Raw genomic sequence first — 16,405 nt, forward strand, 5'->3', positions numbered from 1 at the left:
ACTTCTCCAAATTCTCCTTTAAAATGAATTAGGCTCTGTTGAACAAATATTGAAGGTAGAGTCAATATTCCCAGAATATGAGTTTAAAATGCTCTTCACACTGTGCTTACTGCTCACTTAGAAAAGTCACAAATCAGTCTGATAGCCTTTCTCTGTATTCTAAAAAGTCTACTGCTGTAAGCTCTGGAACCCCTAAGTATAGTGCCATAATATGGGACTGGATGTGAGCAAACTTATGAGAAATGGGACTGGATGTGAGCATAATAGATCACCTCTAAAACATCCAAACTGACATAATATGACCTCATTTCCTAATTAAGAAGACTCTCAAACAAATAGCTTTTGGCTGGAGGGTTTACAATTGTTGGTAGATCATTTATATACACGAAGAACAAAATGGGTCCCAAAATAGACCCCTGAGGCACGCCATGAGAGACAGGTAGGTACTGTGACTCAGTTTCCTCAAAAAACACCTTCTGGAAACGATCCCCCAAATAAGATTCTATCAGTATCAAAGATCAAAATTTAATAAAGATAGATTAAGAATAGGTTGGGTTATGTCTAGTTATTTGTCAGACTAAACTTTTTTAATTCTGACAATAGCCAAAGAAAAAATATCATAGCTTATCTTTTTATCTATGCTTATGCTATGAACAGGCATATGCTTTGCCTATATCCAGTTGATTATTTCAATTACAATAGATCTTTCAAAGGTAGAAATTTCAGGATTTCAAGTTTGTTTTGACATACTTGCCATAACCATGTTTATATAATTACTGTAGTACATACACAGTACTATCTAACAGCTCTCGATGTATAGGCCTATGTATGCTTCTGAACACATTCCCTCTATGGGATGTCTTCACTTTGAGTAGGTAGCAGAAGCGACAGTGATTTCTTGAAGCTTCTTGAGGCTACCCAGCCACAAGTCACTCAATATATTTGCTGTGCTTGAGGCACCTCAGCACATGAGATATTGAGGGTGATCTTCAGCTATCAGACTGAAGGTCAATCTTCACGTAGGTCTATTGTGAAATGAGATTTTATATTATAGCAGCCTGCATACAGGGATAATACTAGTATCAACTATTTGTTGCAGGAATATGAAATTGGAAATGCCATGCTCATAAACTTCAAACTCTGAATTCCTGTAGCAGCTAGTAACCACTACCAATGTGTGTGCTGCATGCTATTAGACTATAGTATATAGGTATTTGCTGGTCTCATGGTCTAGTCCACTTCAGCCCAGCTGAAGGCTGAGAGCCAAGCCACAATAGCAGTCTTTTCAGTAAGCACGACAGACAAGAAGCTCTCTGATTGGCTGGACAGAAACCTCATCCAATATGCCAACCCAATCAGCCGTGAGCTTCCAGTCTGTCATGCCGATTGAAAAGACAACTCGTGTGGCCTTGCCTTAAAGTCTCATGTGTTGAGATGCCTGTACAAATGACATATATTTTTTCTCAATTTTTTAAGGTTTAAATCGGCTTCTGCATTCATCTATTGAATTGGAGTTTTTTTATTATTATTTTCACTTGACAATATACTGTATAGTAATTATATAATAATTTAGATTTAGTAATACTGACATGTCACCAGTCATATGAGTGAAACTCAAAAAATTGATGTAATGTGACAATGAATGAATAAATAAATTGGCTACACCAAGGAGTGTGCTTTTAATTTGATGTTTTCAAATAGAAACGTATCTACCGTTGTATGCAATAATGTCATTGAACTACAATCAATTTCAGATGCAAAATAAATACCTATGCCTATTAGAAAAATAACTATACGGTATCATAAATAAATTATAGAATGGTTTTTTTGAAATGCAAATTATGTTGCCAGTAAAAAATCTTTGATTTGTAGTCAAAAGGAGATAGGTACTGCAAAAGAAGGTAGCCAACAATTTTTACATTTATGCAAGTGAATAATCTTTTTTCCATATCCCAGTGTGCTATGGAGAAAATGGTGAAAAGGTACCACCATTTTAAGAAGAATAAACTGACATTTCCAAAAGTACAAAAATGACTTTTAATAAGTAATGGGAAATGTTTATCCAAAAGATATTCAATTGAGAAAAAATTGCAAAATTACAAAAATGGCTTTATTCTTAAACAAAATTAAGAAAATTTCAAAATATTCATACTTATTTATTGGTTTACTTAATACTATTAAATTAAGATTTATTTAACGGTGGGTAAGTTCAAGTTACACTTTGGGCCGTTGGCACAGTAAAAGCTTAACCTCGATTAATTCTGCTGGTGGCTTCAACACAAAGTGAAACACATTATAACAAATGAGACTTCATATAGATTTAATTCAGTTTAAAATGTCATTTCGTTTGCAATTTGAAAACAGTGCAAAAGCTGCGTTTACACCAAATTTATCAACAAAATATTAATAACTTGATCCTTATAGATTCTATTAGATTAAACATAACTTATCATACACATGATGAACATAATGGGGTTTTCAAGTTCCGTTCAATCTAAAGGAATCTTTAAGGATTAAGTTATTAACATTCTGGTGTAAACACAGCTTTAGTGTCGAACCGTTTGCACAGTTCGACAAAACAAAATTTCATTTTAAATTCAATTAAATCTATTATTATAGTTTTGCTTGTAGTTTATTAAGAGATCAAGCTACCAGCTGATTCAATTTAGTTTTTACTGTGTAAACAGCCTAAATTATGACAATTTCAAACAGATTTTCCCAATTCTCAATTATTGTTAAATTTAAGTTTAACCTCAGTATAACAATATGACGAACTTATTATAATTATTTTATTGTAATACAAAAAAACACAAAACACTAAAAAAATGTAAGGCACCTTCAATAATATAAATGTGAATTAAGTAGCTGTATTGTACAAATCTAATTTTTATATTAAAAAATTACTATTCACGGTGAACAACTAAAACAATACAGTCTCAAAAACTCTCAATATTTCTATTTCTATGTTGTTAACAACTTATGACTTCCCTCAAACCAAAATTACTTAGGTTATTTAGAATTATATAAAGAATTTGGAAATAGAATAATAATCAGAATTCCAGACTACTATACTGTGCTAAGGAAAACACAATTGTCTCTTTCACTCTTCTAAGACACTACTATGCAGTTGCTTATCTAGTAAATTTATAGTACGTACAGTAATAAGTTCAATTCCATATCTCATAATAATCCAGCTCGAATTAATGTTCAGATTTCAAGCTGTATAAAACTGGATTCTCACCAAAGGTGTATCTAATTGTATATTATAGAATAAGCATTATTGTAGCCAAATTTTGACAAGGAACTAAAATTAAAAATATTAATGAAAATTGATTTGAATGTTGAAGACATTCTAAAATCAGATACATTTTGAATAGAAACAATATTTAATAGAAATAAGAAAAGATAAATTAAGAAAGTCATTTTAGTGATAAAATAATTTAAAAAAGAGTACAGAGATTTTTATTTCTATTTATAATACAAGTAGCCCTATACAGAAAAGAGAAAACAATATTATTAAATAAATAATGAGCAAAAGAAGTTTTGGGCTAGCGCCTGTTTGTTCAATTCCGATATTGTAATTATTTGTCCAATGAATAAATAAATATTAACCAGTAGACGATTTATCGGTATCGGTATTACAAAACTGGAACTTTCTTAACAAAATGTTTGAAAAATCGAAAATATATCAACTGAGGAGCGAACAACTACAAAATTATATGAGAAACTTTGGATAACGATAAGATACACTAGTCTGAAACATCAATTAATTATTATCTATGTCTGTTTGAGACATAGATAATAATAATTTGAGGACACGTCACTACATGCAGACGCTCTGTTATTGAGTACCGTAACAATAATGATAACAACTTTAATAAATTGCAATAACTGAATAGATCACAAATGAATTGCACTTAAAACTTATAAATGGCATTGGAGATATATGCAAAACACTATAAAAGCAAAAAAGTCTAATAATTGAACATTTCAACTTCCAAAATCAATACTTTACAACTTAAAACTAATTTGATACCGCAAGTAATACGGGGACCGCAATTAATTGAGTAGCCTACACGAATCACATGAGAAAATAAAGTGAAAATAAACTCAGAGAATATAACAAAATAATAAAAACAATCTTAATATGAGAGCAATAATGGCTTAATAATGGTAGCAATGAAAAGAATAAAGAAATACAACCTTAAACATTATAAAATGAAAGTAAATTGTAAGTAATAAAATATACATTAACATAAAGCAATAATAAACTTATATAAGTAGTTGATTTGCAAGTAAAATTGAGGAACACAATTAACAAAATGTAATATTCTAACTCTAAATCAAGAACAACGAGAATTTGTATAATATAGAGACCGTGGATCAACAAAAGTGATCTCTTCTCATTACAATTAAATATCGAGTGTTTTATTTGCATAAGCTACAATTAAAAGTAATGGTAACGCTTATTCATTGGAAATCGGCTAATGTAATGATTATTGTCATTGACTAAAATACTTCTACAACTCCGTTATATAAAAAAGAATAATACATGTATGTTATCTTTCAAGCAAATTTAATCTAGTGGCAGTATTAGTACAAAATTATAACTTTGTATGTACATTCTGGTTATCAATGTACTGTATTCTGAAACCTATACAAAATGCTACACATCTTCGACATTACTCGATTGATTTCTTAATCGATGAGATGGTGAAGCCGAGCTCTATTGAATATGGAACGTTAGTTTCTTCCTTTCGTAGCTTAAGATTTGTGTGATTCGTCGATTTTCTAGTGAAATCAATTTTTTCATTGAAAACTCCGCAATAGTTATTTTTGCTTTCATCAGACAAAAACTTATCAATAGAAGTTGAATTATCAATTCATCACAGGCACTTGGTGTTGACTATCATTTATATGAGCCTTGGGTTCGAGAATCTAGCCTGAAGTAGCTAGGTGTGATTTGTGTAAGTGGTTCATTAATTTTCTAGTGGAATCGAATTTTTCATTACAAATTCCGCAATCAGTATTTTTGCTTTGAGTTTCATCAGACAAGAACTTATCAATAGAAGTAAAATTTTCGATTGAATTCATCACATGCACTTGGGTTTGACTATCATTTACTTGGGACTTGGGTTCTAGAATCGAGCTTAATGTGACTAGTTTAGTTCGAGTGTAATTGCCGTATCTCAGTCGCTTGACAACTTCACTTGGAGCGTTGGACGGTACTTTAGGAACTAGACATTTCAGAGATAATGAGTTACAATCTGAAAGTGGAACTTCCCAATAATTTTTCAACATATATTTTTTCCAATTGGACATTTGGCCAGTTTCCTCGTCCTTTTCCGAATTTTCATTAGTTGAAAAGCCTCTGTTTGGTATTGTTTGTTCATTAGGAAGTTGATTAACCGCATTACAACTATCTGCTTTTGTTCTATGATCTAAAACATGTTTTGAATACTTATGATATCCACTTATTAGAACAGAGCAAAATGGACAGTGATTTTTGTATTCCAATGAAAGAGTTGGTTGCAGTCCTATTCGATTAGCTATTTTGTTATCTAATGTAAGGGTTGGTTGCAGCCCTATTCTATTGGATATTTAGTTATCTGAGTGGGATTCTATATCAGGATTTTCTTTTTCCAAATTGCCAATTTCGTTAGTAGTATCAGACTCGATATGACACTTCTGTAGAAATTTCTTCTTCGGTGGTTTTTTATCAAAGATAAAAGATGAAGCATTTTTCTTGTAATTGTTATTTTCTTCACGGAACATTTCTCGACTTCCATCTACACAATACTTACATGTATATTTTTCATTTTCCACGTAACAGTCTTTTTTGAAGCATGAATCTTTGTCATTTCTAGTAAAGGCACACTTCCACTCCCTTATTGCCTCTTGAATACATTCGAATTTTCTCACCGTTTTTTGAGCATCACATAAGCCATCAAATCCTTCAAAATCATCACCCGAATCACTCCCTGAAATATTCAAACAATTATTATTCATAAAAACTTCAATACATTTTTTAGGGTCTTCACAATCTAATTTTTGTTGGTTTCATGATAGGAAACTCCATCATTTCCAGCAATAACAGATGACACCAAGGTTTCTGAAACGTATATAGTATAAATATTTCTAAAAATCTTGTTTTTCAATTTAATATCTGAAATATTAACATAAGTAAGCAATTTTATCTCTTTTTTCTAACTAGCAAGATGTAGTATTACTAAAAATGTACATAGAAGTTTATTCATATACTTTTTCAAATAAGCAAATAATGATCAATGAAATGTATCACTACTTCGTAAATAATAGTAGCTTATATATATTTTATGTAATCAACATGATTGTATTTATTCTGAATAAACTCCTCAGCTTGTGATGTACCCTCAACCTGAGAAATCATTATTATTATCATCAGATGATAATCACTGATGTTCTGAAGAGTAGAAATTTGAAGAAAAAAATTGTGAATGTAGCTCTAAAGGACTCTGAACTAAAGGACTCAAATAATTTTCTCCTGCACTAAGAAGGATCAATTACTGCATATTTTTGAAAATCTTTCTGCCCACTTCAAATACTGAATAGGCTTTTATAGACAGCTAGCCGTTAAGAATCAATACACTTAATATATGTATAATAGAAATCAAAAATAAAAATCCAAGTAACATTTTTTAAAATTGTTCACTTTCATGTTAGAGTAGTCCTTATGAAAAAATACAATTATATGTACTGTATAATATATACAGAGTTGGTGGAAAGTTTGGAAACAGCTTAATATTTATTTGAAAAGGAAAATTTGACGATAGGTCTGACTGTCGCATCCCCCTGATTGGGGGACATAGAAGGAGCCTCCATGCGAGCAAAAAGGACTTACCAAGCTATATACCTACCAAAGTTTTTTGCCGGCGTCCCCTGTGAAAACGTCACTTATATAGTGACGGCTAATCCTTCTACCACCGGACTTTTTAAATGCACAACGGAACATCAGGCCCATTTTTGACAATAGTAAGCTTTTGATGTTGAAGGCTTATCTAGATCTAAGAGGATAGTTTAGCATTAAAATGCAGTGAACAGAAAACAGATGTACTGTGCCTATATCCCAGTCAATAAAGGTTTTTTCGATCCGAAATTTAATGAAAGCTAAATCTTTTACCATCGATAGAACCCTCCCAGAGGGTCATTCTCCCAAAAGTCCCAAGAAATCCCCTTGGAGCTTTCCCCCCTAGCCCCCCTCAAAGTTGAAAAATGCAGGTAATAACGGAAAATCAATTATCTCTGTACCCATTGATCGGAAACAGTTCTATTATATGCCATTCGATTCGTTACATTATGGACTACAATATTAGTTATATTCATTTTTCCAATAAAATTAACATTTTTCTTGATAAAATAATATATATGTAAAAATTTAGGGGGTTTGCGATTTGATTTTTTTGTTTTCTTCGATAAACTTCAAAGCAAGTAGTTTAAGAGAAAAATGAGCCAAATAATTAATGTAGCCACTCTCATTGCAAATCCATTGATGTATATTGTTATGTATTTGCGATAAGATTTGACGCCTTGGAAGGGGAAACAGTTGACGCGGAACGGCGCGGCTGACTCTCTTAGCCATAGTAAACAGTAAACTGGAAATCAATTATCTCTGTAACCATTAATTGGAAAAAATCTATCATATGTCATTGGATTCGTTAAATCAAGGACTACTATATTAGTCGGATTCATTTCCTCAATAAATCGAACAGTTTCCTTGATAAAATAATATAATGTAAAAATTTAGGGGTTTTTCGATTTGATTTTTTTGTTTTCTCCGATTAACTTCGAAGCAAGTAGTTATAAAGAACAATGTGACGAATAATTATTGTAGCCACATCCATTGCGAACCCATTGATATATATTGTTATGAATTTGCGATTCAAGTTGACGCTGTGGAAGGGGAAACAGCCGACGCGGCTGACTCCCTTCACCATAGTAAACAGAATAATACTGCTGTCTATATTGTATCTCATTTACACTATGGCGCTCGAAACAATTAATTTTGTCTATTGTTTTGACATGCGCTGTATATAGATTTTCACTTTTCAATATTCTAAAAAATATTACAATTTTCTTAATTTAACCATGCTCATGATAAAAATCAGGATTTCGTTGTTTGCTCACAGAATTTATTATATTAATTTGAAGTGTGCCTTCTCCATACGAGTCGTACGCCTTACCTATATGAGGTAACCCAATTTGATAACTCTAGTTTCACATATTGATGTTTTCCAAATAACATGGTTGCCTGTAAAGTCGGTATACGGGCGAAAGTTTTACGTGACAACGACTTGAGTGGTAAAATAATTTTAATGTGAATATTCATTCGTATAGTAGGAAGAAGGATGAATTAATAGTAACAATTTAAAACATTAATACATACAAAGAATCTCGCACTGAGCCACAACATTGTGATTACTACAACATAACCTATTCACTTATGCATGATTATGTGATTATGCATTATTGTGATTACTACAACAACAACATTACCTATTCACTTATTCACCTAAGCAGGCGCAGTCGCAGGAGATTGCTTGCGGCGCCTGCGCAGGTTGACTGCTCCGTTTCACTCTCTCTCCAGGTGAATGGCTTCGGATTGCTGTTTTGCTGCTGTGTTGCTCGCCACTGCTCCTATTCGTGCTCTTTCCAGACGACCGTGAACCGAAACGAACGCTCTCACTCGCACTCATTGTGAGCGCATAACGTGGGAATGTAACGCAGTTTCTTGAAGTGTCATCCGGCAAACCAATTTATAAGACGTTGTCACGTCAAAAGTTTCATGATATGTTATGTGTCCGACTCCTTCATCTTATCCTTATTTTTGTTAAAAATTGAAATTGAAATTTCTTTTCATGGCTTTTCTTGTGTTTTATCTTGTTTCATCACTCTTTATAATTTAAACACTTGATAATGGAATGAATATCATCAGATCACGTTAACAAAAAAATAAAAGGGTGGGCCTACCTGAGATACTATATGATAACACTGTACTCCTGATAAATTGAAGATTTTCAAGCTGAAAGTAGATTAATTTGTTGCACATTCGGTTAAAATATTAACAAATGTTACTAAAATATTACCAATATTATCACATATAGTGAGAACGAATTACTCTGAAGCTTTCTATTCTCACTGAACATGAAGAGGCAATACCAAGCCAGAATCGCAGTTCCGTTCAAATCAGAGCTTTCAAATTGATGCTATGTAACTATGGATGTTATCCCCATCTCACAATTTCCCTATTTATCCTTATCCTGATTCAGAATAAAGTAGTTGATCTCTATAATCACAAAAATTGATGTACAGTACCTATAATAAATAGTAAAAATAAAAGAAAAAATTCTAGTAATAATGCAACTTTTCCTAGGTACGAATTTCAAGGCACATAAAATGACTTTTTCTCAATCACAGGCAGAAATTCCAATGATCATCATGATAGTAATTTGATGAAAATTGTTTATATTGTACATTGTTCGACGTAAGATAAGCTACATCTTTAAGGTAATCAACGTATTTAGGATTATCATGTTTATGAATGAAAGCGAGACTGTGATAGAAGATTAGTCAAACTGAAATATAAACATTACATACAATGCATATTTCTGATCAACTATAATTACAAATGATAGTATCAAGCCGAAATGAATTGAGCAACTGAATTTCAAAGTTACTATCCACTGTTCAAATCGCACTGTGATTTCCTTTTACTTCCAAATGGATTGAATTGCCTCACTCTTCAACGTAACAATTATTGTAAAAAAACCAGTGGAATGTGAACGTCATCCAAATAGCATTTGAATTTCAATTTTCAGATCATGAAATTCATAAAAAACTAATTCTTGAGAGAGTAGTGATGAATTGCAAACAGTGCAAGTAACATTGATACAAAGCGATACAATGAAAATCAACATCGATTAATTTAATACTGGACTTATCAAATTAATATTACCGTTAATTTATATTATTTATAAAGCTTATAAAATGTAAAACTAACATTTTAAATTTTCTCTACTGGAGCAAAACATCGATAGAAGATCCCATTATAAGCACAATGTACTTGTGTACTAGAATTCACTTGAACTAACTCATCACTTCAACCCTTCAATGATCACAATGAACTAGAATGGTATAAAAACCATGAAATTGATAATCAGGTACATTTTCAAATAGCTCCACCCAACTAAATGAATGCTAAGTCATAAGAAATCATGTTCAATGTATTTAATTTGAATGCTTCAAATAGAAAATGATCTATTCTTTTGGTGCCCTAATCAAAATCTATTTCAATCAACATTAATCGACATGGAGAAAAGCTTCTGCCAACCTTGTGTAATGAATGACAAGATGCGAGTGGAGGTGAAAAATCTATATATTAACAAAAATAATAGAAAATGATGAATCATCTTTCAATTAATCTTATACGGTAGGGTACTTTGTGGTTAAATGTGAAACACTTTCATGATTTTCCTACCTTTTATGCATGCTTACTCTCCCTTATTTGTATGTTTGCATGGCTTTCATCTTTAGAATCTACTGAATTTTCATATTGGACTGTCTAAATAATGTAGATTCAACTAGTAAGAACGGGAGATAAGCTACTTTACAGAGAGAATCATAGAAAGTTTCAACTCAACAAGCCCAATGTATACATTTTTTATGCCTCAGCCGTCATATATATTTGGCTCAACTGAAGAAATGTTATCAACCTGGCTTGGAGAATATTAACTGTAGAAAACAGCAAACACTGCACGCTATGATTTTTCAGGAAATTGCCACTGTTAACACTATTGTAATCTATGATTTATCTCAGTTTTTGACATTCATAACGTATGATAAATTTTAGCATAGAATTATGATCATACACACATATTTAAAATATGTATTATATTATGTAATAGTATGAATATTATATCGGTTGCAAACAATATCTTTGTCTGTCATAGAATGCATGATTTAGCACATATATAACAACAAAATGATTTTAGAGAATTTAGAGAATTAAAATGTGAAAAAGTAGTCCTACTACTGTATTTTACTGTTTACTATGGTGAAGAGTGTCAGCCACGCTGTACCGCGTTGACTGTTTCCCCTTCCACAGCGTCAAATCGAATCGCAAATAAATAACAATATACATCAATGGATTGGCAATGAATGTGGCTACATTAATTATTTGTCTAATTTTCTTTAGATTATTTGCTTCAAAGTTAATCGGAGAAAACAAAAATCAAATCGAAAAACCCCTAAATTTTTACATATATATTATTTTATCAAGAAAACTGTTGATTTCATTGGAAAAATGAATATAACTAATATTGTAGTCCATAATGTAACAAATAGAATGGCATAGAATAGAACTATTCCCGATCAATGGTGACAGAGATAATTGATTTCCCGTGTTTACCTGCATTTTTCATGTTTTAGGGGGCTGGGGCGGAAAGCTCCAAAGGGATTTCTTGAGACTTTTGGGAGAATGGTCCTCTGGGAGGGTTCTATCGATGGTGGGAAATTCAGCTTTTATTTAATTTTCGGATCGAAACTGCTTTTTTGGACCTTCATTGACTGGGCTACTATAAGAAACACACAGGGACGAAGACAGTGCCCAACCTCGAATACAGGGAATCACTCTAGTTGCTGAGATTCCACACAAAACCTACGGCAGCGCTATGTTCACCAGAAGTGAACATAGTGGACATGTGATCACCATCACATCCACTGACACAAAACAACCAGACGACATAGAATTCACCACAGCAGAGCTCAGCAACTGCACTGAGTCATCCATCTACTAACCACCCAACCGGGACCTCCTTTTTGCACCAACAAACAACTTTCATGCTCAAAAGATCCACTTTGTGGTTGGAAATTTCAACTGCCACTCCACCTCTTTGGGCTACGACAACACAGACCCAAATGGACACAAATTAGAAGAGTGGGCTGAGACGAACAACCTATCTCTATTGCATGACCATAAACTTCCACACTCCTTCAACAGTCGTGCCTGGAGGCGTGGCTACAATCCAAACCAGTGTTTTGCCACAAGTAGAGTCTCAGCTGAGTGCGAAAGAGTTGTATATGATCCCATCCCAAGGAGCCAGCATCAACCCATTGGTATCAAGGTTTACTCGGCTGTGAAGACACATGTTATACCTTATAGAAGGCGCTTCAATTTCAGAAAGGCTTGCTGGAATGCTTTCTCCGAAGACCTGGACCAGACTGTGGTTGAAATTCCACCAACCCCGCAAAACTATGATAGGTTTGAGCAGTGCTTGAGAGAGGTGTCATGCAAGCACATCCCACGAGGATGCAGACAACGATACATCCTGGGCATAGCTACTGAAATTAAGGATGCACTTGCAGAATACCAGCAACGCTATGAGGAGGACCCATTCAACGATGACACCATTGCACTTGGAGAACAAATTATGTTGATGACAAGTGAAGCCAGACAAGCCAAGTGAATTGAGACCCTTGAGGGCATGGACATGACACATAGTAACAAGATCGCATGGTCTGAAAAAACTCAGTGGCGACAAAGGAACAACTCCACACTCTGGTAAGGTCGCACACCAGCTGCTCCAGCTGGGCCGAGCAAAAAAGTTCAAAATGGCACAAGAACAGTCAGACCCCAAATTACCGTACTGGAGGAACCCATCCAAATGGACGAGCTGGAGAAAGCAATAACCCAATTGAAGAATGGAAAGGCCACAGGCGAGGACTAAAAATTGGCTCCTAAGCTTTTTTAATAGCTGCCTGTCATTGCTATCCCTTCCCAAAGCCTGGAGGAGAGCAAAGGTCATCGCACTTCTGAAACCAGGTAAACCTGCATACTCTGACTTCAGCTACCGGCCAATTTCCTGTGCCATCTCTTCAAGCTCTATGAGCGTATAATTTTCCAGCGCGTTGTGCAGTTCTTTGAAGGGAGACTCATCCCACAGCAGGCAGGATTCCGGCCGGGTAAATCTTGTACAAGCCAGATATTAAACCTCACTGAGCAAATTGAGAATGGGTTTGAGGAAAGGTGACGACAGGCATGGCTTTAATAGACCTAACAGCAGCATACGACACGGTCAACCATAATCTCTTGCTCTCCAGGGCTTACAAGATGACTGCAGACATGCACCTCACAAGTACCATCTGTACCCTTCTTCAGAACCGACGATTCTATGTCTGCTTGAATGGAAAAAAGAACCGTTTGATTGAGTACTTTATTTATGTAGATTACAATATACAGGGTCTGTATAATAAGTAACCGGACTGACCTCAGGAAATTTTTTATTGGCAAAATATGTACAATTTTTCATTGGATATCTTCAAAGTAGTCCCTATTGGAGTTGATTAGACGCTGTTAACAGATTTTCAAATCCCTGAACGCTCCCTGGGAGTCCGCAACCTCAATGCTGTCTAGAGCCCTTGTCGTAGCACGTTGAACGTTTCCAGAGTCCCGAACCGCGCCCCCTTAAGTTGTCTCTTGATCTTGGGGAACAAAAAGAAGTCCGGTGGTGCCATATCCGGGCTGTAAGGAGGATGTGGCAACATTACCCTCGACTATTTGGCCAACTGCTCGGTGACGAGCAGGCAGGTGTGCGACGGAGCATTGTCATGATGGAGGATCCACGAATCGGTAATCCTGGGATGGACTCGATGAACCTGGGCGGATAGTCGACGGAGTACCTCTCTGTATTAATGGTCATTTACAGTTTGCCCGGATGGCACAATCTCTTTGTGAATGGCCAGTACTATCCTTCCCAGTAATTCTCTACCAAGAACGTTAATTCCAATCATACGACTAAAGATTTGATCACAAATAAACATTTTGTAGGATTTTTAATATATATGAAAATTTGAGAACAAATCATATGATAAATAAAGTGATGTAATTATGTAATCAAATAAAATTAAATTATTGAAATAGAGTAGACTAATGGTGGATCAGGGTAATCAATATTCAGCAGTAATGCAGTGGATATTCTAAACTATATGAGTTCATATACAATTGATTCTATAATGGGTTTATATGGAAGGGATGGGTAAAGGGAAAATGTCATGTTATCGTTCTAGGGCTGGACAGTTTCAGTCATTTGTTCCAAAAGATTTCTTAAAGTCAGGATGAAGCTCGCTCGGCTCTCGACCTGATAGTAACCTGATTTACCTGATAGTAACGGGAAATGCATTCCATGCACGACAGGCACTAACAAGGGAGGATTTTGTGAAAATAGTAGTTCGATGATTGGGTATCCATAAAGTACTTTCTCCGGTTCTAGTATGTGAAGCATCTATCCTCCTACCTTCAGAGACAAATTTGGAATCATTTTAAAAATAGTTCGGATTACCATATTTTAAGATATCTCTAACAAGCTTGACTATTCGAAAAAGCATTTGATCTGGAAGCTTTAATGTTGAACTAGCAATGTGGACTGGGGTGATATGATAATGGCGTTGAAGAAAGTAGACGAAACCTAGACAATAATTCTGGCACCGCTGTAGTTTATCATTCAGAGTGACTTGCATATCGTTAAGAGCAGAATTACAATACATCAAATGTGGGAAGATAAGAGATTGAACCAATAATAATTTAATGTTTCTAGGGAAACATAAAATTGTGCTTATTCTTTTTTATCGTGCATTTTCTTCAATACGTGAGAATACCTTTTTACAAGTTTTGTTCACTCTTGTTCTGACCAGTCAAGAGTATAGTCCAGTCAATATAGACATAAAAAGGGGATGTGCTTGCAATTTATATTGTAGTTCTGATTTTTTAATATATTATTTGGGAACATAAGAGAAGTCCAGAACCAATTTCTTCATGCAAAATTCCATTGTGCTAGATACAGAGTGGCCCAAAAACCTCGTATTTTCGGCTCATTTTCCAGTTTTCAGCTATTTCTGCCAAATCTCGAAATCGGACTGAAACATTTGCTCTCGCCTTTTTTCTAGAATATAAAATTCTGAATGAAATGAGATCATTCGGAACTCTCTATCTCCAATGAGTACTGAGTTATGATTTTTCAAAAATGAGTGAAATTTGAAGAAAAAATCAATTTTGATGAATTTTAGTTTTTGATCAACAATATTTTCGGATTGTTACCATTTAGATGTATAATTCTGGGCGTATTTTTGTGCTCTACAATCTGAGATCAGTTAGAGCGCTCTATCTCATACAGATTTCCAGGTACACCTGACAACAATGCTCCTTGTATTGTGAAAATTACCTAATTTTCAGCTTCAACCATCATCACCAACTACATAGTCTTCACATTAGATAAGATAAGATAAGATAAGATAATCTCTTTATTCAACACAGCATATAATACAATATACATTTGAATATCGTCTAGTCACAGGTCATTCCTTGGGGAATTGTTGAAAATATACTCACATCAATGGACATAAAATAAGCACCAGTACAAAGACGTCAGATACATAAAGTAGTTTTTAAAAGTAGTGCAGGACATAGGAATTTATTATTACTAGTTGCTTCAATCATGTATTACAGAAATAATCATTGAAACTATAATAAGCTTTTGCAACAAGAAAGCTGTATGATTTCTTTTTGAATATATTCTTGTTTGTTAGGGACTGCAGCTCAATTGGTAAATTATTGTAAAGCTTTGAACCAATATGAGAAGGCATTTTCTCATACAGTTGAAGCCTGTGCTGTCTTAAAGCTAATTTATTGCCTCTAGTATTATGATTGTGGATGTCAGCGTTTGTGGCCAGATCTGAGATATGGTCGTGAGTGAAGACTAATAATTTGAAAATATAAATTGAGGGTAGAGTTAGAATGTTCAAATAGACGGAAGCCTCTCTACATGACTCATTAAATTTGAGTCCAGCCAAATAGCGAATAGCTCTTTTTTGCAATTTAAATATTTTTTGGAAGTGCAAATCTGCAGTGCTTCCCCATAACTCTATCCCATAAGCAACATGGGAGTGAAACAATGCAAAGTAAACCATCTTTGAAACAGATAATGGTACAAATTTTACCATATTTCTTATCACAAAAAAATCTCTACTCACTCTATTAACTATTACATTTACATGCTCATCCCACATAAACTTGGAATCTAGCTCTAGGCCAAGTAATTTCACAGAATCTGTATTTCGTATACAATCATTTCCTATAAACAAATGTGGCTCAATCGCACTGTGTCTCAGACTAAAATTTATTAGACTACTTTTTTTTGATTTTACTGTCAGGGAGAGCGAATTAAAATACTGAACAACTCTATTACACACCAGATTACAATCAATTTCTAGGTCTTCCAAGTTTCTGTCCGCAAATATCAAAGATGTATCATCAGCGTATAGCGTCAACTTATTTTGAGGTACAAGAGAAGAAATATCATTTATATATAGTATAAAA

General features: G+C 34.1%; 1 protein-coding gene across 1 annotated transcript in view; it reads right to left on the reverse strand.

Moving 5' to 3' along the window:
• Positions 1 to 5,330: 5,330 nt before the first annotated feature.
• The window catches only part of LOC111051821, a 116,618-nt gene continuing 105,543 nt past the window's right edge, over positions 5,331 to 16,405 (reverse strand). The window contains exon 3 of the mRNA XM_039443578.1: positions 5,331 to 5,981. Within this exon, the coding sequence (XP_039299512.1) occupies positions 5,602 to 5,981 (380 nt within the window). The 3' untranslated portion in view covers positions 5,331 to 5,601. The remainder of the gene's footprint in view (positions 5,982 to 16,405) is intronic.

Source organism: Nilaparvata lugens, chromosome Y, assembly GCF_014356525.2.
Source record: "Nilaparvata lugens isolate BPH chromosome Y, ASM1435652v1, whole genome shotgun sequence".
Lineage (NCBI taxonomy): Eukaryota > Metazoa > Arthropoda > Insecta > Hemiptera > Delphacidae > Nilaparvata > Nilaparvata lugens.